The 23678-nt window shown below is 39.0% G+C and overlaps 1 protein-coding gene across 3 annotated transcripts in view; it reads left to right on the top strand.

Moving 5' to 3' along the window:
- Nucleotides 1-408: 408 nt before the first annotated feature.
- RAB28 (RAB28, member RAS oncogene family) overlaps nt 409-23678 on the top strand; it is a 90998-nt gene continuing 67728 nt past the window's right edge. The window contains exons 1-4 of one of the 3 annotated variants that reach the window (XM_063135576.1): nt 409-605; nt 11073-11169; nt 19844-19932; nt 23087-23216. In XM_063135576.1, the coding sequence (XP_062991646.1) occupies nt 519-605; nt 11073-11169; nt 19844-19932; nt 23087-23216 (403 nt within the window). In that variant the 5' untranslated portion in view covers nt 409-518. The remainder of the gene's footprint in view (nt 606-11072; nt 11170-19843; nt 19933-23086; nt 23217-23678) is intronic. The other 2 variants (XM_063135579.1, XM_063135578.1) reach the window with 2 other exon arrangements.

Here is a 23678-nt window from a genome sequence, read left to right on the forward strand (position 1 = left end):
CCAGTTTCCCCCAACCACCTCCTCCTTCTCTGCTATTGGCAGACATTTCTGATGCCCCGCCCATTGTGCCAGGTAAAAGAGGCGTTCCTGTTTCCACCCTGCCGCCTTTTGCAGGCCTTGGTTACCACAGCGGGGCTTATTCTGAGACCCAGCCACTGCGACGGTTCATTCTAGGACTGGACCATTCATTTAGAGTGGGGGGGGGAAACGTCCCAGATAGCCATCTCAGGAGGCGGGGGTTCCTGCTGCGCCTCTCTCCGCAGCGCCTTTGGACTCTCCACCGTCCTCTTGCCACTCGACTTCCTTTTCCTAGTTAGCTCTCCAACCTATGGAAAGCGTTGACCGCCTTCCTCTGTACTCCCCCCCTCTTTTTCTGTCTGGTGGTCTAGTCCGGCGCTGGCCTTAGCGGACGGCTCCGAGGGGAGGAAGATGGCGGCGGCGGCGGCGGTTGGGCTTCCGTCGCCCTCCCTCTGACTGGATGTGCGCGGGGCTCTGCCTTCCCGCCGGGTAGCGGGGCTATGTCGGATTCCGAGGAGGAGGAGGAGGAGGAGAGCTCCGACCGGCAGCTGAAGTTCGTGGTGTTGGGCGATGGCACCTCCGGCAAGGTCAGTCCGTGGGTCCGTCCAGGCTGCGAGCGGTCCCGCTATGTGTCCGCGTTGCCTCCCGCTCCTCGGCCGGCGAATCGATGCCACCTGCGGTGTCCCAGGCCTCTTCGACGTCTCGCCCACGAGAGTAGCGGGCGTGGATCGGGAAGTCCTGAGTTCGAATCCCGCCTCTGCCAGGAACCCACTAGGTAGCCTCGGGCAGGATGTACGCCCCGCCTCTCCAGCCCCCAGTGTGGGATCATAAGACGGAGCCTCCGACTTCCCTTACAGGCTGGTTGTACGCATTGCAAAAGGTTGATGCATGCGCACAGTTCGAACAGAACCATGTAAAAGCCGTAGACGCGCTACTTACGAAGAGGGCCCTTATTCAATTGTGGTTTGTGTCATCCCAGCCTCCCTCAAAGGGGTCACGGCCTGCCCCCGTCCTCTCCAGGGGAAGGATAAGCTTGTCAGAAGGATTTACATGGTAGGTAGGGGCTCATGTGCTGGAAAGCTTCTCCACACACAACGTTACTCTGCAGAGCAAACTGATATGCCTGGGGAAAATCTTTTTAGACCCCCTTTCCTTGATAACTACTTCGTTACGTGGAACATCCTGCCCACCCTCTGCCCCCCTAGTAGTTTTCTGAACCCCCCACTTGTATCCCCAAGCTCCTCAGCTGTACCTTCTGAGAACTCTGGCTAGATCTACGCTACTGCTGTGTAGTGGTATTGAAATGCACTGAGAACTGTTGGGGCACGATCCACATTCCATATGCCACATTCACAGTGTCATTTCCTGCTTTTTATTCCACATTCGTAATGGTTTGACACAAGGTGTAGATCTGGCCTCAGTTTTATTTATAGGGCTGGTTGGATGTAGACCCCACTGAACTGAGTTGGATTTATTTATTTATTGTTAACACTGGATCATTTGAAATATAGGTTTGGGCTGCACACAGTGAGCATGGATTCACAGTTCACAAAAGTCTTATATTGGGACACTACAATGTTGAAAGTTAATAAGGTGATTACAAAACAAACAGGAAGATCGGTTATAAAGGTACAGAAACCTTGAGTGTGTGTGGATTGTGGCAAGGAGCATAGGGAAATGTTAAAAGATTTTTTCTCTCAATTACAGGAACATTAATAAACCCCACAGGTTTACCATCTAAATGAGAAGTAGGCCTATTGCATATGCAAATTAAAACATAGGAACATAACAAGTGCCATGCTGGATCAGACCAAAGGTCCATCTAGTCCAGCACTCTTTTCACACAGTGGGTAACCAGCCATCAGCCAGGAATGAACAAGCAAAAGTACCCTCCCACCCATGTTCCCCAGCAACTGGTGCACACAGACTTACTGCCTCGAATACTGGAGATAGCAAATTCACTTACACTGCAATAGGAGTGCTTTTTAAATTAAAAGAATGCTGCTGCTACTACTACTACCAGTAAAAAATAGCTTTCCACATCTTCAGTAAATGGTGAGAAGTTTCAGGGGCAGCATTGAAGTTTTAGTTTCTCTTTGGATAAGAGAACAGAGTAAAGACAGTGACAAATATACAAGTGGAGCATAGTGGAAGCCAACAGACACACTTACTGCTAGCAGGAAATGCACTGATCCCATCTCAGATGCTTGTTCCACTTGCTTCTATGCTGCATGTGATGGGATATATTTAAATGTATGACTTTTATTTTATAGATAGATTATAAAAGAAAAACAGAATCTAGAACATTCATATTACTATTTGACAGATTTATAATGATTCTATAAAGCTACATTAAATATTAACAGTGATATTTAAAAGAATAAATCAGTGTGACAAATCCACTGAAAATTGAGAATGTAAAAGAAATCAACTTCATGCTCCTGCCGCTATCGGAAAAGCCTTTCTAAACAGTCTTGGCTAATCTTAAGGAGAGAATTCAGAGTGTCAATCAATCAATCACTTTATTACGGTCCGAGACCAGCACAGAATTCAGAGTGTAATTTGCCCTGTTTCAGAGACAAAGTGCTAATGAAGTAAAGGCCCAAGATCTAGTTCTTGTTTCTAGGAATTAAAGATCACAAAGCAGGGTCCCTTTAGGACACAAAGTACAGCAGAACTGGGGAAACAATCAGTGAGACACCCTGGACCCAGGCTGTTTAGGGTTTTAAAGACTGACATCGACACTTTTAATTGAGCCTGGTAACATACTGTGAACCTTTAGTTTATTGCTGGGCAGCTACTGCTGGCTAGGGATGCATAGGGGTGCCACTTCTTTAAAACAACAACAAAAAGTACTAGCTTTCTAGCTTAGAGGCAAAAGTAATGGGAAATGCTTCACTGGCATGCCAGTTGCTGTTAAAAGCACAGGAGAACAGGGGCTTTCCCCACTAGTTCAGATGATCCAGGCCAGCATTTTGTTTCAAACTGCAGCCAGTCTCTGTGCGGCTCAGAAGCAGAGCATGAAAGCGATGCCCTTTCCCTGTTTCTCACCAGCATCTGGGGAGCAAGCAACAGTATCATTACGCATGGCCTGGTTTACACGACACAACAACCCAGCATTTTGTTTCTAACTGGCTAGCTGAATGATTCTGGAAATCTAAAGAATTTTACACATTTATCTCTCCATTCAGTTTTGAAGATCTCCTGGGATAATGTATAATAAATTAAAACAACAACAACAACGAAGAGCAATACACTAATGTTAAATCATCAATACAGCAAAATCATTGCAGCATTAAAAGCAGAGTTATAAGGTTTAAAAGATCTAAAAGTTCTGGCTAATTAATAGGCTTCACATGGCACCATGATGTCAAAAGTCTTAGTGTTAGCTAAGCTTACTGGGGAACAATTTCAATGATAGGGTACCACAATAAAAAAAAGGCCCAATCCTGGTTGCCAGCTGTCTCATCTAGGAGTTTCATTATACAGCCTACAGTCTGCCTAGCCTACTACTGTCAACTATTGTTGCTGAGGTGGAACAGCTCAGCTTGACTCAGCAATTCCCCGGCTGGAGAAGTGGGGTCTGACTCAGCCAGCCCAGACACACGCCCCTTCACTGCCGCTTTTTAACCCTTTGAAGTCTAGGTTCTCAAGGAAACAACACCACACTCCAGAGATAGGGACCAAACACTTTTATTCTTCACACTACACACTTCCGTAAGGGTCCACACATTAAGGTAAACACGTAAGAGGTTTTGGGGAAAAACACGGACAAAGGAATAACACACTCAGGACACACTCCCCTTCCCCCTTTACACACTCAAACCAATCGATTTCACACTCACTCCCCACTTAACCACCCACCAGCCGTAACTCCGGCAAGGTCCCTTGCCCACTTGTACCCAAACCTAATCTAAAACATAAACATTTAACTCTGCGACTCAAACTCTTTGTTGCTCACTTCAACTTGGCTTCTCGCCACTTGAACTAGACTCCTCTCAGCAGCCACGTGGAGCCTCCACCATCCATCCAGCCCAGCCTGGATACTCTGACTCACCACACACACACTGGACTCCTGACACCCACAAGACGGACCCTTGGGTGCCCAAGCTTTTTATCCCTTTCCGGGACCCCCTTGTCACCAGACCCACCCTGACCAATAGAAACCCCATAGCAACCCACACCTCTCCCGAAGGGAGGGAGGAATGCTCCCAGACATTGCACAGCTGCAACTTGTTACTCTCCCCACCCCCCCAGCCCGGGGAGGCGTTATCAGATGCCAGGTGCTTCTCGCCCAGCTTGGCCTCGGCATTTCATTTTCTACTCCCTTTTTGGACACAAAGAAACCCCTCTCCCTCTCCTAGGATGAAGCAAAAAATGTTCTCTTAAAGGAACCATGTGCTCAGCCCATGACAGTTGCTAGTGTTAGCACTCCAGAATCTTGGACAATGGCTTTCCTTGCCCTGATGCCTCAGGTCCTATGAACTGGACATACTGGGAGCTGAATCTGGATCCTTACACATGTAAAGCATAAACTATACCACGGAGTCATGTCATGCTTCCAGAAACAGGTACAGCTTGCTGGGGTTCAGTTCCAGTGTCTGGCAATATTGCACTCTGATAGTATGGTGCAGCTGTTGGTGGTAGTAAGAACTCTTAGGCTAGGCCTGCTTCATTATGTGGAGGAAAGCTGCAGTTCAATAGAATGTGGCCCTGCAGGCTTACTATTATGCCCAAGATTGTGTTTTAAAAATCACGAACTATATTATGCACTGTATATTTTGAATTATCTTTTTCCAAGCTTTTATCATCAATCATAGACTAGAAATTTAACCTTTTATAGCAGAGGCAACTAACAAACATTAAGGGATTTGCTTTTGTGGACCAGAGTTGACTTCCAGTCCACAACAGTTTATACCACAATAAATGTGTTAATTCTTTTAAGGTGCCACAAAACGCTTTGTTGTTTTTGTGGCAACACCCTTCTGGAAACTATTACTTTTAAAAGAGAGGTTTATTATGATATATTAAAGCAAGCAAATTATAGTTTATAGTTCTTATTTTATCCATCTTGATGACATCTCTATGCAACCCTGTAAATAAGCCCACAAAAGTTACTAGTCTGCAAAATATTTTACTAGCATTCTGGGGTTGGCAGAGAAAGGACAGAGAACTTTATCCCTCCTACAGCAGTTTGTAACTATTCTGTGCTAGGCACGGAGGAGGGAACGTCCCTCCTCTGTCAACTTGCTTTGTTTCTATGCTTGGCACACTTTTTTGCCTGCATGGAAAGATTTATTTAAATAATTAAAACATTTGTGTTCTACCCTCTATTTGATAGATTCCACAGCAATGAACATCAAATAACATTAAAATATACAGTAAAACCATAACAATGATAAAATGAGGCAGCAACTAAAACATACATAAGACTAAGGCATTTATTTTTGCTTGTTAGGGCTGCACCCTTACAAAGTGACATAAAAACAAGAGCAAGGCAAGATACAAAGATACAATAGCTGCCATTAACAAGCAAAAGACACTGTTTTGAGAAGCTGAGATGGAACTCATTTTCAGTTGAAGAGGAGGTCCACAGTTTTGACATCACCATGGAGAAAGCCCTATTTCTTCTGCATGCTAGCCTAGCTGATCTTAATGGCAGGCACTCAGAAGGACTTCTAAAGCAAACCTAGCGTATGGGCAGGATTGTTTGGGTGAAGGTGGCCATTCAAATAACCTGATCCCAAGCTATTTAGGACTTTAAAGGTTGAGACTAGCACCTTGAATTAAAATGCCCAGGAAAATAAAAATGTCTTAACCTGGTGCTGGAAATGATGACGGTACCAGGCACACCCCTAATAGAGGACATTCCATGACTGGAGCACTGCCACTGAAAAAGGCCTCTTTGTTGTTGCACTTCCTGTAAGAAGGCAGTTGGATAAGTGTTCAGCAGAAGAGTTCAAAACATGGGCATGTCTTGAATTGGGCCTGGAAACCAATAGACGGCCAGTGCAGTTGTTTTAAAATGTGTGAAACATGGTTGTACAAGTTAAAATTCGAGTAGCTATATTCTACGCCAGTTGAAGCTTCTGAGTCGTCTTCAAGGACAGCCCCACATATAATACCTTACAGTAATCTAATCTTGAGGTTAGTAGAACATGGATCACTGGGGCCAAACTAGTCCAGGAACAGCTGCAACTTGGGAACCAGCCAAAGCTGATAACACACTGTTCCGTTGAAGACACCTTGGCCTCTAGTAACAAATCTGATTCTAAGAGAACCCCTAAAATGTAGATCAGCTCTTTCAGGGATGTTTGTGTGTGCCAAATCCCATACAAAAAAAGTTGAACACAGATTTACTGAACCAGGAAACTTATCTACTCACAAGGCCTCCATTTTGTCAAGATTCGGCTTCAGTTGGCCCTTATCCAGACTATTACTGATTCCATCAGTTCAACACCCGCATAGGATCATTTGATTAAGATGAGCTGAGTGTCATCTGATCACCATACTGATGACACTTCACTTTAAAACCTTGTTCCCCGGGTGGCTTGATACAGATGTTGAAAAGAATGGGAATTGTGTGGAATGCCATAGCAAAAGTGCCAGGGAGCCAAGCAGAACCAATGCTACCGTTTGGGGCCAACTATGCAAGTAGGAATGGGATCATCATATCACCATGACCCCTACACCGATAGCACAAGGTAGATCCAGCAAGCTACCATGGTTGATGGTATAAAATACTGCTGAGACTTCAAAGACAATCAATAGCATCATACTCCCCTATCTCTCTCTTACCAGAGGTCATCCATCAGGGCAGCCAAGACTGCTTCAATACCAAAACCAGACCTGAACTTGCTGTATTGGCTCCAGTTAATCCAAAATCACCTGTTGCTGGACTGACAGCACCCTCTCTTATATCTTGCCCCAAAATGAATTGTTTGCAACTGAGTGATATTTACTATAATCTTCTGGGTCCAAATATGGTTTCTTAATGTCACACCACTGCCTCCTTCGGGGCAATGAAGGCCATTGTCTCTGGCAAAGAAGCATTAATAATCTGCCCCCCCCAGTCAGTCACATCCACCTTTCTGTAATTAGCTGTGATGGCAAGAATAAAAAACACAGGTGGTTAGTACCCTGCACCCCAGCACTTTGTCTACATCCTTAAGTTGCATCAGCTGAAACTGATCCCATATAACCAGACCAAGTAGAGCTTTGGATCCCTTCCTAGGAATTGCTCCAATAATGGTGTCAAGGTCAGAGCAAATATGAGTGACTATCCTCAAAGTGCCTTGCAAACTTGTCATAGCAGTCCCCCAGTATTGTCCCTTTGTGGGTCAAGTTGTTATAAATCTTTAGCTCCCCCTCCAGTTCTGATTTGGAAGCATATAGGACCAGTTACATTTGAATCAGTTCATTGAATTAAAAACATACATGTACCCACTAAAATCTTTTGGTAGCTCCTGCCTTTATTAACATAAAGTAATAAGGGGGCAACACATATGAGCGCTGTGTATGGGAGATAATTTGGTCAGATATTGTCAAATAATGGTAAAATGTCTAACTTTTAAAATATTTTGCTGGAACAGTAAGAGAGAAATCTTATGATAATTAAAAAAAAACAGTGAATTAACTGTTATGAAATAATAGTCCTAACTATTGTAATTATTTGCAGGAAATATAAATATATTCATGTAAATATCAATGTGTGGGAACAGGATTCCCAAATTTGAAAGTCTTTGGCTCTCTGTCACCTGCATAACGAATTCTTGTGCAGTGGCCATAATTAATTGCTAGCTAGGGAATGTTGAGAGTTGTAAGGGCGTTTCCTGTCTAAACATGCTTAAGGTTGTGCCCTTAATTAATACTTGTTTGTGGACTCCACTTGATTTTTTTTTCCTGTGGGTCAATAGCCTTGGTGGTAAAAAAGCTTTATCACCTTTGATCTAGATGAGAACCAAGAGGAGAGGACTAAAGTAAAGTATTGACTGGAAGTCAAGTTGGGAGAGTATAAATAAATCATATGACTGAAGAGTGGTTAGAGAATTATTATTCACTCTATTTCATAACCACTAATAAAATGTACAGGCTATAGGATTAAAACAGACATACCTGCAGTCCACAGTGGAAGTGATTTTTAAACAGTTGAATGTTACTCTCTTTCCTTCTCATCTAATTTTGAATTTTAGACATTCCGTTTGTATGAAGGAAATCATGGACTGTGAGGGCTATATTGAGGAGGTCTCAGTAAAGTCTCCGTGTTTGACAACCATGATGTAGAATCAATAATCCAGCTTATCCAAATGCAAACAGGTTACAGGGGCACTTTGTTCTGACATCCCTTAGCATTCTGATAAAATCAGGATGCTTGTTTTAACCTAAAAAGCAGTGCTTCTTATCTAGTACAGCCTACTACAGAACGTTGGAGCGCACCATCTTGGCCCCTGAGGTTAAGAAGGGATAACATCTTTTGCTTGTATGTATGACTTGTTTTTGCCTAATTGTCCAGATATCATTTGCAATACTTAGAATCCAATGAAATAAAAATGACAAAAGTAGGTAAATTAGATATGTTTGGAATTTTCCAGCATTTTTGGTGTGTATTGCTTTCAAGATACCCAATTCTCATCTTTGTTGAAGTCCATAGATGGCAATCACAAAATAGCTATTAGGATCCTCCGAATTTGAGGGCCCTTAAAAAAGAAAGAAAATCCAGCACAAATTTTATAGTTTTCTAGATTTTGAAGAAAGCCTTTTGGTGAATCAAAGATGTTGAATTGCTGATGCCATTGTACTTATAGGGGAAAAAAACAATGTTTTTTTAGCTAGAAGTCTTACTTTTCCAGGGTTGTTGATGTAGGATGTTTTATGTGGTATTATATTCATTAATAGCAAAATAAAAAGGAATCAGGCTCCTGATCTTCTGCTATACACTTCTTCTTTTTTTTTGCATTAAGGAGAGGAGGTAACCAAAGTTGTTTTGAGAAAACTTTGCTTTGCTGTTGAAAACCTCTTCCTCTTATTGGCAGCTGTTAGACCAATGTGTGTTTTCATTAATGCCCCTAGAAACCTTTTAGGGAATATTGAATGTCACATAGTGATAAAGTTAATATTTACAATGTCCTTAAATCTAGGATGGAGGGATAAATTCCTTTCGGAATTTTCAAAATTTACATTTACTTTCAAATATATTCTATTACTTATTAAAAGGAAGGGCTTTTTTTAAAAAGTAGGAATCAATTTGGAGGGTGAGAATAGTTTTGTGGATTTCCTCCATGTATTTCTTCTATGTTATCATCTTCATTTTTGTAGTTTTCTTTGATTATATAATGTTTATACAGTTTCTATAAACCTCTTCAGCATTATAATTTTGAAATATTGAAATGCTTAGAATACATTTTTCCAGTCAAAATGTCAAAAATGTTTGGTCTGAATAATCTTTTTATTGAAATGAAAGGATTTTTGAGAAGCCACTTAAAATAGGTTGTTACTGTAAATTCTCAGTCTATAGGTTGCAGTCTAAAATCCATTTGTCCTCCTTTCAGGGAATGCCTTAGTTTATGTTAGAAACAGTATAATGATCATTAGGGGTAGAATCGTAAGTATATTTTTAAGGAAATGGATTTTATTGAATTTAGCTGTTTTTGGTTTCATGTAATGTGAAACAGTTAACAAGACATTTTAAAGTTATGTGTTTAGAATGCCAGCTAATATATTAGGAAAATTCTGAGCATATCTTCTAAGTGCTGGTATTAATAGCTTGAATATTGCTAAAGCTTGATGTACATTATTGTTTCAGGAGAAGACTAGTCCTCATAAAGAGTGAAACAAAGTGGGTACAGTGGATAGAATTTTGATCTTGCTTCTAGGAGTTCTGGGTTTATATTCCATCTCTTCCATGGGGTTACTTTGTGGTGAAGGATGTTGGAAAAAAATTGTTCTTTCCTCATTTTTAAGTGAACTGACGTAGTTTATAAAAATGAGTTTCATCAGGGGAAGTAAAATCTCACAAAAGAGGTAACAATTTGCACTTCCCAGATGAATATACATTTGAAATGTTATACTTTGGATTGTGCATGTCTCATAATTTTACAATGAATTTCTCAGCTCAAAAATGCACATTTTACGGGGAATGTGTACAACTTCTGAATAGGCATGAGTTTATAATAAAAATAATTTAAAATGAAATGGCAGAAAACAGGACTGAAAGGACACATGATTAGATACAATGAAAACTGACATTGACTAGACTGATCTTTTAATCCCTGTCTGTGTTTCTGGTCAGATTGTTATCTTTCTGCTTCAGTTTTCTTCCTGGGCTGGTGTTAGCCCAGTAAGATTTAAAAAAAAATTAAATTTGAATTGCAGACCTCCCAACCACATGATAAACTGCTTTTACAACCACCCTCAGCTTTTAACATTACCTGGATTCAGGGAGGTTGCTATTGCTCAGCAAATGCAAGAATGAAGCCTCCTTGGATATATGAACTCTTAGTTTGGCCCTCTCAGTCCTGGCCAATGTTATTGTAAGGACAAGCAACATTCTAAGGGTATTGCTTATTACAATGCTAAATAATCAAGACAGGATCTGGTATGGGTCATAGCTCAGTGGCAGAGTAGATTCTTTGTATGCAAAAGATGCAAGGTTTATTCTCTAGCATCACTAGATGAAATCCTGGTGTGTCACTGCCCATCAGTTCAGAGAGTACTAAGCTAGAAGGACCCATAATATGTCTAAGTATAAAGCAGCTTCCTATCATGTTTCTATGATGTGAAGATACATTCCTGTACTCTGCTGGAGCACAGTGTTTTTTTTAAAAATGCAAATATATACAATATTACAATTTTATTTAATTTTATTTATTCTAAAATATTTAATCTGACAGTAGGCCATAACATTCTCTTTCACTTTAGAAATTGCTTTACTTTTGTTTTAGAAAAAAGCAACATTAGAAATCACTGATTTAAAAACTAGCTTTTATTTTATCATGTTATACTTCATTGCCTCTCTTTTAAGATATCAAGTGAATTTGATGCGATTCTGTTTTTAGACCTCCTTAGCCACACGTTTTGCTCAAGAAGCTTTTGGGAAGCAGTACAAACAAACCATAGGACTTGACTTCTTTTTGAAAAGAATAACACTCCCAGGTAAGAGGAGATTAACATGCACAATACAAAAAAGTTGGAGTAATAGTAAAGTGTTGAGAAAAGAGACACATTCTTAAGTATGTAAGACGATTTAACATGACACTTTAAGACTATGAACAATGATTATTAATGCAAGATATTAATGCTAATGAATTGTATGTTTACAGTTAGATCATTTTGTGTTGTGAATGTAATATTAGATTCTCGAGAATGTGTGTGTCCTAGGTTCCTACATGTTGGACTTCAAATAGATAACACTATGTACAAAATAGAAGAACAACAAAAATTAACGTAGCAACAGTAAAAATCTTTTTTCTAATAAGTATAGTATTTTTTTAAGTCCCCACTTTTACTTAAGTTGAAGGGATACATATATAATGTAGCTATGGAATTGCTAGACTGTGATATGTGAATGCTGTCTTATGCAAGGCAGCATGAAATTGCTGGCATTTAATAGACCACTAAAATTCATGGTCCCCAGGCACTCATAAAAATACAGTTTGAGCATTCAAGATGTTTCACTTCATGATGCAAAGAAACTATTTAGATGCCAGTTGTAACACACTGCATGGAAAACATAAAGAAGTAATTAAAAAGAATGTTAAACTTTGTGTCTAAACAATTGGGGGTCTGAAATGACTTATTCATTCATTTTATCGTAATTCAATTTGCAAGCATAAAAATATTCGATTAAATGCATTTTCCCCTGGTGTGCTTAACAAACCAAAGCTGGAGAGAGCATTTTCACTATGAGACTGCAAGATGTTGCTGCAAGATTGAACTTCTATTATTTCAGGGTGTTTCAGGAGAATACAAATGAAGCACGGTTTAATTTAACGGTGAATGGGATTTGGTTTTTTTGTTACATAAACCTCAGATGCCCTCTTCTGAACATTATGCTAAATTATAGCATCAATGACTCAATTTTCAAAATATTTTAGCTTCTGAACAGCCAATATCAAATTCATACCTGCCAACCTTACACAGGCCTGAAAAGTAGTTCAGAGACCCAAGTGCCAACTTTAGTTTTGGCCAATTCTCAGAGCTTTTTTCCAGCTCTGCCAGTAATATTCAAACTGCATAGATCTACTGATGTGGTATTAAATTCAAAGTCTGAATGCTTCTTTCTCTGTGAATGGTAAGAATAATCCTGTGTTGCCCAATTTAGTCCTTTAGAAGTATAGGTCTATATAATATTTATAGTACAACTAGCGAGTGGAATGTGTGTCCAGTGCACATGAGAACATGTGTGTTGGAAATGTGTATTTCTGCTTATTTTCCCTCCAGTAACAGCTGTTAAACATGTACAATATATTAGTTCATTACTGAACACCCAAAAGAGGTAGAATGTTTGGTAAAATATTTATCTTTTGCTCCATTCCCAATTATGTCTTACAATTATTATTTTTTGCAAATTCTAACAAAGGTATTATGCAGTTTCATCATTTCTTATACCTTTATTAATAAGTGGACTTCAATTAGTTGTCCATTGGTGGATATGTAGAATAGTTATTTCCCCAAATGGTCTCCCCCCCCTCCAAACCACCTTTGTGAATGATAGTATAGCTTTTCAGTTATAGATACGTAATTTTTGTTGGAGAAACTGAGCCTTTTTATTGTTAAAATGTGAAGTTTTAAAATGTGTTTCATAGAGTTGAAAACAAATCTAATTTGAATACCAATATTGGTTATTCTTAAAAGTGAAATAACTGCAAATGTCAAAAACATTCAGTTTAATTTTACAAGAAGGGCAGTGATGATGATGATGATGATGATGATGATGATTTATTACATTTATATATCACCCCATAGCTGAAGCTCTCTGAGCAGTTTACAAAAGTTAAAAACAGTGAACATTAATAAATCGTAGCTGCTTAAGATTTGTTGGATATCTGGGGTGAATATTTACATATTTTGAAGATGATCCTCTAATTTGAGATTATTATTTTAAATACAAATGCTGGTTTTGCATCCTTTTTATTAATCATTGCTAGTTTATCAAGATTGAATATTGATTTAAATTCGTATATGGTAGCCCTACGTTTGGCAGTCTGGAATCTGATATTTTCATAATACAAGAGTCAGAGTTCGACAAAGGCTGCAGTGCTAAGTACATTTATGCATAGGGAACTGTGGTCACTTATTTTGAGTAGTTGCTCCAATCCAGATGAGGTGTTCCATATTCTGACAGTGGCTTTTATTCAGTTCTGGATGGGGTATGGAACCCGTTGGTGCTGTTGCACTTGCGGGTCAGCTTTTGATCCAGTGGATGCTTCTGCTAACGGAAGAGGAGACGAGCCAATTTTTTCATGATATACTCTTCCCACTACAGTCCCCGAAAATCTGTACCAGAGGATTGGGGGACTCTCTGGAGCAGTATAAGGTAGCAACAGGCTGCCATGGAAAGGGAAAATCAGCAATGGCACCATTGGATTCTACCCAGAATCTGCATGTGCAAAAGGAGAGTTGGGAACACCTGCACTTGGGGCTCTCTGCACAGTGCTCTTGCAGTGCCCTCACTACTAAACCTGTAGGCTGTTTTGTTAGCTTTGACAAGTTGTGCATTTTTTCTGGAAAACGTTGAATTGAATTTTTTTTCAGGAAAAAAAAATCATATGCAAATTAGGTTGATTTGCATTGGGTCATTTGCATTGGAAAATTTTCAGTTTGCTTCACTAGGGAGTGATCTAATTTATTATGTTTACTAAATACGAGTAAAATAAAAAAGCTAAAAACATACCCCATATTAAGTTTTTTGTCTCAACGCACAAGTATGTGTCTTGAAATATTTGAGGGGAGGAAATTAAATCACACAAAATGTGATTTAAATGTTACATTATGTGAATATTTCTATTAGAATATTTGTAAAAATTTAAATACAACAGCATTTACTTCCCTTATTGTTTAAATGTAAGAGAGAAACCACAGTACTGAAAACTGTTGACACGCTAATTCAGACTTTTCCATCCAGGGGCCCTCCAAATGTGATGGGCTACAGCTCCCAGCCTTCCTGAAGGATGGAAGGCACCAATTTAGGGAACGCTGCATCAGTTAATTTTAGCAACCCGAAGAACTGCACATGATATACTGAGAAGTGTTCATCTGTTTCAGCAGAGTTCAACTCTCTTCCACTGCAGTTGTTGTGGCACCTTCGGTTTCGTGTCACTAATTCTTAGTTCTATTTCACACATGTATTTCAATGACATGTATGTATTTGCCCACATTCTTGCTAGAGATAATCATCTCAAAAATATTAATTACAATTTTGAAACTGCAAAATTTGCCTAGTATTATATTTGCAATTGGCATCCATTCGTTGTTATGAATGTATGAAAAGGTACATTTTCCATGTTAAAATAAAGTCCTGGAATTTTTTCTGCCCCACATCTCTGGCCTTGAGCATCATTTGTTTGGGTTTGGTAGAGAGCTGATTCCAGGCATTTCTTCTCCCTCTCATTGGGTGATCAGTATGGTCAAAGTCGACAATGTCAGCCAACTATTTTGCAGCAAGGATCCTCTCAGACTCAGTCCGTACAAGGATCTCTGCATTTGAGTTGTATTTTGGATTGGGGTACAGATCATTCAGCACATGGCATCAAATATTGTTGGATAGCTTAACTGTAAAAAAACAATTTTTAAAAAAAGTTAAAGTAATCTGATTATGTTTCAAATAGTGGCCCAGTTCATTATATTTCATGACCCAGTGTGCTGTATAGTCTGGATGCAAGCACTGTGCAGATTTCTAGGCTTAAAATAGCGTATCTGTTAGTCAGAGGTTTTGTAGATAGAGCTCCTTAAGAGTCATAGTCAAAATACTTTCAGGAAGGTTGTGGGTATAACCTAGTAAACAGGGTTTCACTGTGAAAAGGCTTTTAAAAGGCCTCAGTAAAAGAGGCGGACAGACGTGTTTTTAGTTCCATCTTGTCTATGTAGAACTTTAAGTAAGGTTAACCAGTGGCCCCAAGTATACTTTTAGAAGGTTGCTGTTGAATACTGCTAGTGGCATTAATTCAGACCAAAAGACCTTGGATATCTGCCCTGTGTTCCTAATAAGCTCTGCTTCACTTTCAATTGAACATTATTTCCTGTAGAGTACCAAAAAATGGAAGTCCCAAGAAAATTTTTGGGACTTTTTAAGAAAACTTTTTTTTTCCTGCAATGGATCACAAAAGATATGTATTTCTAAAAATATATATTAGTATATAGTAACTAAAGTATTTAGTATTGTGTAATTCCTACATGGATGTGCTGTAATCCCTCCAGTTTTAATTACCTGGGAATTTGAACATAATTGAAACATTCTGGAAAAAGTAAATTTGTATGTTTCATTCCTATTCAGCGTCTTAAATAGTTACACTTGGAAGTAAATTTCATTTATTTCAGTAGAATGTGCTGTCATATAAATGGGTTTAAGATCAAAATTCCTGGAAAATATAGCTGGAGACAATATAAATAAATATATTTGGTGGAAGTGGTAACCCTTGATCAGAAACCTGTGTTTTTGAAAGTTATAATCTTAATAAAATAGGTTTGCACATCATTCAGTTGCTTGTAGCGTGGATGCAGATTATCTCCAGTCTTGACAGCTTTATTTATTTGGTACCTTCCGGTACAATCCCTGGGGAAGTTCTGCACAAGGCCCAGTGAAATGCATGGCAAATGTTATTAATTTGTGTGCAAATTGCGCGCGTGCATACACACACAGAGGCATTACAGGAAAAAAGTCTGTAATGTATAAATTTATACTGAAGAAAAATAGCTGTAATCATCATTCATGCAGTTTGTATTATATAGAAATATTGTTCCAGTCTGGAATATAGTCACTACATGTATCTCTTTAAAATGGGCAAATACATTATCTACCTTGGATAACTTATTCATGCAGGTGAAATCTCACACATGGTTCATCTGACCATTCAGTCTGTACTAAATGCACTGAAATCTTCTACTAAAAATGCAGTTTTAGAGGAAGATTTAAACAAGGTATTCAGACAGTAAATTATTTATTGTATAAGATCCACACAATTTCTTAAATTGCATGAAACTGCAGTGGGATTAAATATAGGCAAATAAGTGCAGAATCACAACCATACTCAGCAATTTACATAGTTCTAATTAAGCATAAGTACCACAATCAAAATAAAATCTTAATTACCTTATATAAGTAATAATGACCAGCATAAGAATCAATATATATCTTTTTTGTTTTGTAGAATTGCCAAGAAGTAGAATATATATATTTATATATATTTATATATGAAGGGCTTTAATAATTAATTATTAATAAATCTAACAGGCTTTGTTATTTATCTGCAATATAAAATATAAAATTAAAACTAAAATCCTAACTTACTTTCTTCATATATATATCCCCTTTTTGTCAGGTTGACATCTGTTGGTGGGAATAGAGGAATATTGTATTCTTAAATCTGTGAATTTTCAGGTTATCTTTTTTTCTGATGGAGAGACTGGTCCTTTAACAGACACGTGACAAGAAAAATGTTCTCTTATGAGGAAAGTTGCATTTAGTTAATTTCTAGCAGAGTCTTCGTTGCTAAGGTTACAAAGCTTCTGCCCACAAAAGAGATTTTGAGCACAAAATAATTATTTTGGGTTATGTAGGCTGCGCTGGTAGAACTGTATGCTAAAATGTGGTGTATTCTGGTAGCATATTTTGCCCTAGAACTGCTGTTAAGGATGTAAGAGTTTTTATCCATAAAGGCAACCTAAAAATAACTTTAAATTAAAAATACATAAATAAAAGTTAGCATAAGGAAACATTCGCATTATTTTTTGTCTGTATATAACATATATATGTAATGCATTTCATGGACGACGCTTGAGTGCATCACATTTTTTTTTGTATTTGTTATAATTTTTTTTAGTTGCAGTATATTTTAATAAAGTAGCTTCAAATTGGACATACTTGGAGTGCAATCTTATACACGTTTACTTGGATATAAGTTTCATCAAACTCAGTAGTGCTTATTTCTGTGTAGACATATATAGGATTGTTACAGTCTGATCTGCATTTATATTCCACAGCAGTAGCTGGTCTTTACCTGATATATCTTTTTTCCCTGAAACCATTTAAAAGATTTAGGGCACGATAACAGTGGAACTTTTGTAAACCGCCCAGAGAGCTTCGGCTATGGGGCAGTATATAAATGCAATAAATAAAAGTTCATTCCCACTGATTTCAATGTGCACGATTGAAGCTTGTGCTTAACTTTCTCACTGAAGTGAATGTTTTTACATTTGGCTGGATCACACAGACATTATTTGAAATTGTATAAAAAACTTGAAATGAAATGACTGGGAGTTATGCTACAAAAAGTTAACACCCACTGCTGTTTTAATTCTCAGTCAGTTAGAAAGGTTTTTGCTTTTGGAATATTTAGTAAAGGAATACAGTGCTGGTTCAGCACCCACAGTATATTGAGTAAGTTGACCGATGTAAGTACAGTTATATCTTAGGGTGTTAAACAATATTTGAGTATCAAGAAACTTTAATAGACTTTGACTTGTTTTTCTAGCTGTCAGATCATAGCTAAGATCCAAATGATAATTATGCATGTGCAGGAGAAAATCACATGCTTAGCCAAAGCTTTACTTTCACTTTTCTCAACAGTTGTTGGCTCTTTCAAATAGAATCACTGTTTTCCCATTTTAAAAGTGGCATCTCTGTTCAGCAGTGGGAAGGGCTGCAGAAAAAAGGGAAAATAAAATATACTTCACACACCTTGCTGCAAACCTGTCCTTTCTTTGGATCTTAGTCTGTAAATTATTTATGTTTATAGTGTTCAGATTTTATCTGTACGCCACCCTGAGATCCCAGTGATAATAGAGCGGGATACAAATGTTTTAATGAAAAAAATAAACAAAATTGATTTTCCTGCTAGGAGTACTCTGTGTGATATTTAGTACAAATAAATAGAAAATAGCTATTGTTGAAATAATCATAAATGATGTAGGTTGTTAATGCTAAGTACAAAATTGGATCCCAACCATGTAATGCTTACAATGGGTAGCCACACATATTAGTCAGGAGCTGTCCAAGTCCCGTGCAGTCTTTGTCTTTTGTTTCTGTGCACAGCGGACCATGCTATTTATCATATTTTTGCTTTAACTGGCTGATGCTGTTGAAGAGGAGAGAGTTACAGTTTGTTTGCTTATTAGAAGCATTTAGATCTCACTGCTATACCTCTAACAAAGAACGTATTCAAGACAGTTTACAAAAAACGCAATAAAACATCCACAAAAATTGTACTGGTTCCCTGTCTGTTTCCAGGACCAATTTAAAGTGCTGTTTTTTAACTTTTAAAGCCTTTAATGCTTTGGGACCAGCTTACCTGAAATATCACTTCTTCTGACTATATCTACCCAGACCTTCAGATTCTCTTCAAAGGCCCTTCTCTTGTGTGCCCCCACCAGGTGAAGTGAGGCGGATGACTACTAAGAACAGGGCCTTCTTGACTGTGGCATCCCAGCTGTGAAATAGCCTCCCTGGATAGGCTCACCTGGCACCTTCTTTGTTGTCTTTCTGATATGAAGTGAAGACATTTTTATTCACCAAGGCCTCTTAAAGAACATAGTTTTTAAACAAACAAAATCTGGGTTCTCTGAGAGCTAAACTCTTAATAGCGATCTTAAATGCATAGCGTCTAGGTGATCTTAATATGTGGAGCCAGATTGGAATCACCACACGCAAGTAGGGTTTTTTGTTTTTTTTACCACCCAACTGCTTCTTGCCTTAAATTTTCCCCGAATACACGGGGGCTTAAGAAAGGAAGTAAAACTCCATTGGCATCAATGGAATTTTTTTCACTTTCTTCAGCCGCTGCATGGGGGTGGGGGCAATTTTGGGGTGGAAAGTGGCCAGGTGGGAAAGTATAACCTCCCCAACCTGCATGCAGTGGTTCCGAAAAATAATGTTGGGTTCACTTAGATGCTACGCATTTAACGTAGTGTCTACTTTAGTGCTGGGTAAACTTTATTTGGTAATTTGAACTACGGTACTTCTTGAGCTGCAATCCTCTGCACTTCCATGAAAACAAGTCACATTGAACTTAGTGGTGCTTACTTCTGAGTAGGTCTGCATAGAATTGCACTGCCAGTTATTTTATTTTTCTCCACAGAGAGGTAAGTTTTATACTGCATTTTACTTAAATGTTTTAATTCATTATTGTGTATTTAATATTATATTTTATTGTTTGTTTTGTAAGTTGTCCAGGGAACATGTGTCAATGGGTGGCTATATAAGTCTATGGATAGTGGTCGTGGAGGTAATAATAATAATAATAATAATAATAATTACTTTTAATGAAAAAAATAAAAGCAAATCCATAGGAAAATCAATTGCTGAATAATGTAGCTTTTGAAACTGCCATTCAGTTTAAAAACCATTTTGCCAATGTGGCACAGGATACCTTTTGAGAAACAGATTGCATGATTCTTTGGATCAAAGAACCATTTGCTGTAAGCAATGGCAAAGTTTACTGTTATATATGCTGTTCATCTACTTTTACAAGACAAATTCATTGGAAGCAACACATCTGGCACACATAGAGTCCATGGTGTGCTGCTTCAATATTCTGTTTTAAAGATTATTTATATCTGATTTCTGTAAATCAGCTATGTCAAATGCATCAGCCTTTAATTTTTTTCTTTTCAGGAAATTTAAATGTTTCTCTCCAAGTATGGGATATAGGAGGTCAAACAATAGGAGGCAAGATGTTGGATAAATATGTCTATGGCGCACAGGTATGGTTAATTGTTTATTTTTATAAGTTACTAGTTTCTTACTGTTGGCTTTCCTAGAATGTCTACTGTAAAAACAATAGTTTGCAGCATAATTTTAAGAGACTACTAAAATGTAAACATCTGTTTAAGAGAAACTGTTTTGAACATTGGTTTTGTGGACTGCATTTTTGGGTACAGGATTGCTTGAACAGTATTTCCTTTTATGATCCAAAGGTGCTAGTTTGTGTATCCCTAACAGCTTTCCAAAACAGATGTTCATTGCTGTGCATTGTGGCTTAAGTTGAAAATAGTAGTTTTCGTCAAGGTTATTTAGATATCCCCATGGATATCTAAATAGGCCTAGTGGCTGTTTTGAGTGCAGATGCTTCCTGGGGAGCAAAGGTAGAAGGAGGAAATTAAGAGCAATCCTATGCCATTAAATTCATTTAGCCAGCTGAGGTTCTAGTAGGGCAAAGAAAAGAAGGCAACCAGGTAGCTAAATATTTTTTCAGATCAGTGAAAATGAACTGTGCTTTACAAGTAGACAAGTTTTAAAGTTAATGATAATGGTATAAACATTCTTTATTTCATTTAAAAATAAGTGCTTTAGACAGTACATTTGGAAGTAAAACACAAAAAACCCACACTTGATTTTAGAAGTACCGTTTTTGACAGCTTGCATTATAAATATGCACAATAAACTATTACATTTATGATTTTTTTTGATTTGTTGGTTTGGTGCTTTCTTCCAGAGTAGAGAAGAAAATAGGTGGTTTAGGCTTAGATGAATCTTAGGGTGTGGTAATGTGTAAAATATAGAGGAGGAACTGTTAATTGAAGAGCAACTGGACATTGCACATTAGTAGAAGAAAAATGGGCCAACTAGTTAAATGTTAAAGCTAGTCATTTTCAAAAATGTAGTTAAATATCTGTTAACACATCTTACCCAAATCTGAGTCATCCTTGCTGCATCTGTGGGGCCAAAGCATGTTTTCCTACATAACTGGGTGAAACACTGTAAAATGAGATTAAATTAAATCTCACAATAACATTATATGGAAACCAATTATATCCACATAGTTAAAAAAACAACTGGGGAAGTGAAGAATTAGAGTCTTGCATTCAGTCCTAAAACATTTTCTTGGAAATAGCTCCCATTGATTATAATGGAATTGTAGTAGTACTTAGAACAGGCTGTTAAGGTACGTCTTTATAATTATCCACCAATTTGGAATAGGGGACAGTGGCTTGACTAAAGCCATGTAGTTAATAAATGAGTGGTAAGATTTGAATTGTAGGCTTTCAGATTCAGTTTTAGCCACTATGTTATACAAACTCAGGGCCTTGCTAGACGAGGCCTTAGCGCGCTTTGTGGGCCGGTTTCCCTGCTGTGCGTCCACATGACGCACAGGGGAATCCGGCCCCAGGCTGCGCTAAGGCCTCCCTTAACGCGCCATAAGCGAAGTCGCTTATGGCGCGCTTTTTCCGCAGCCCCGGCCTGAGGCCGGGGCTGCGGAACGTCTAGCTACTTCCGTGGCTTTTTGCGGCTACTCGCTTACTCGCGAGTAGCCGCAAAAAACCGCGGACTGCGCTCAGCGCTCAGCACTGTGCCCATCAGCCGGGGTGGATCCCAAGGGGGGGCAGGGGGAAGGCCGGACCCGCCAGGAGAGGGGGGGGAAGCCGGACATTGACGATGGCAAGGGAGGGGGCAAAGATCAGGGACGGGGCTGCTAAGGGAGCGGGGGAGAAGATTGGGGACGGGGCTGCTAAGGGAGCGGGGGAGAAGATCGGGGACGGGGCTGCCGAGGGAGGGGGGAAGAAGATCGGGGACGGGGCTGCTAAGGGAGCGGGGGAGAAGATCAGGGACGGGGCTGCCGAGGGGGGGGGGAGAAGATCGGGGATGGGGCTGCTAAGGGAGGGGGGCAAAGATCGGGGACGGGATCGGGGATGGCGGATGCGGGGAGGACGAGCGAGCAGGCAGGGGCCTATGGGGAGGGATCAGCAGCGGGTGGGGGGGGCTAAATTTTTAAAAAAACCTTACCTCGTCCGCAGTCTTCGGGCCGCACATGGCCCCTTTAAACTTTAAAAAAAATGGCTGACGCTGCAGGGCTTCCGTCGTCCCTGCGCATCGGCCGTCTAGGAGGCGGGCCGGCGCGCGCTAAAGTTAGCGCGCCGTCGCCCCGCCTCCCTGCCGGCTTATCCCGGCAGGTCTAGCAAGGCCCTCAGTTACAACACTAATTTTGGGAGGAAGTAGTCAGCGAAACTCTCTTCTTCCTCAATTCCCTTTGATTTAGTGTTACACTATTTCATGCTTGACCTACAACAGATGTTGTGCTAGAAATACAAAGATATGGTTGTGGACATGATTTTGATAATAGCAAAATTGCTGGTTACTTTGTGGGTATCCATATTCTAGATGACGTTTAAACACGATTTATAGTGTTATTTTCTTTGCCTAAGTTGAAATTGCAAAACACAGAGCAGAATGAAGGATATGCTTAGCTCAGAAATTCTTATCATCATATCCCTTTGACATCTTCTATATATCTGCTTTATTATGTGTAACTTATACAGTTTGTTGTTAGGACAGGTAAACCATTGTTTAAATATTTATCACTGGCAGTTCCACTGTATCATAATCTCAATGCTAGTGACTCTCAGTCAAGGCCCACTGCAGGATTATGGTAGTATACTGGGAACTTAGTGCTGATGATTATATTCCACAAGCTACTTCTGTATAAGTAAAGGGATTTAAATTAAAGGTTGGTCTCAAACAGACAAAATTCTGTCCGCCAGCCTCTTTATTTAGGAATGTAGACTCAACTTTCAGGTAAGCATCTCAGTGTAGAACCTCAATTCTCTGAGTTAGCAATATTGGCTAATATTACATGCAAGATGTCCCTTGCTGTACAGGTTATCTTTTATTTTTCAAGCACTTTTTCTTTTCTTGAACATGTAGATGGGAGGTATATATGAGCTTAGAACTTTATCCGGTGGTCCCTTCCCCATATGTAGAGCTTACATCCTGAAGATCCCATGTGCATCAGCCTTGTGTAACTGTTAATTTTGTGCAACATATTTACAGAAGCAACAACCTAATTTTTAAAGATAGACATTATAAATTTATTAAGGTTTCTTAACATGATTGCACTTCACATATATCCTTTCTCTTCAGGCTGTCCTTCTTGTGTATGATATCACCAACCAACAGAGCTTTGAAAACTTAGAAGATTGGTATAATGTTGTAAAGAAGGTCAATGAAGAGTCAGAAACTCAGCCACATGTGGCCCTGGTAGGCAATAAAAGTAAGTTGTTAAATTGTTATTTAGTAGGAATGTTTTGGTGATCTAGCTAAAATGCAGATCAGCAGTGCGTTCCATATTCAAAGCTTTATAGTACAACTGTTTGAGCCCCAATCTTGCAGACATTGGTACATGTGTGGTCCCATTCATTTTACTGGCATAATTGTGCATTGATTTTGGCAGGCTCTGGCCTTTAGAATGTAATATTTCATGCATTAGACTAAATTTGGGGGGGGGTGCTATATTGTGACAGCAATCACAATGTTTAGTCTGCTGGGGGATATCACTTCATGGAAATAACCTGCTTCACTGATTAGCAGCATGACATTACCCATAAAACTTGGGAAATGTTGCCAGTTTGTTTTCCTTATTTTTCTTATACAAAATGGCTGCATTATTTCCTTTTTTAAAACTATGCTTAATCAACAAAATGTAGTCAGATCTTTCCCCTTCATTCCTAATATG

The sequence above is a fragment of the Elgaria multicarinata genome, chromosome 10 (genome assembly GCF_023053635.1).
Source record: "Elgaria multicarinata webbii isolate HBS135686 ecotype San Diego chromosome 10, rElgMul1.1.pri, whole genome shotgun sequence".
Taxonomy (NCBI): Eukaryota; Metazoa; Chordata; class Lepidosauria; order Squamata; family Anguidae; genus Elgaria; species Elgaria multicarinata.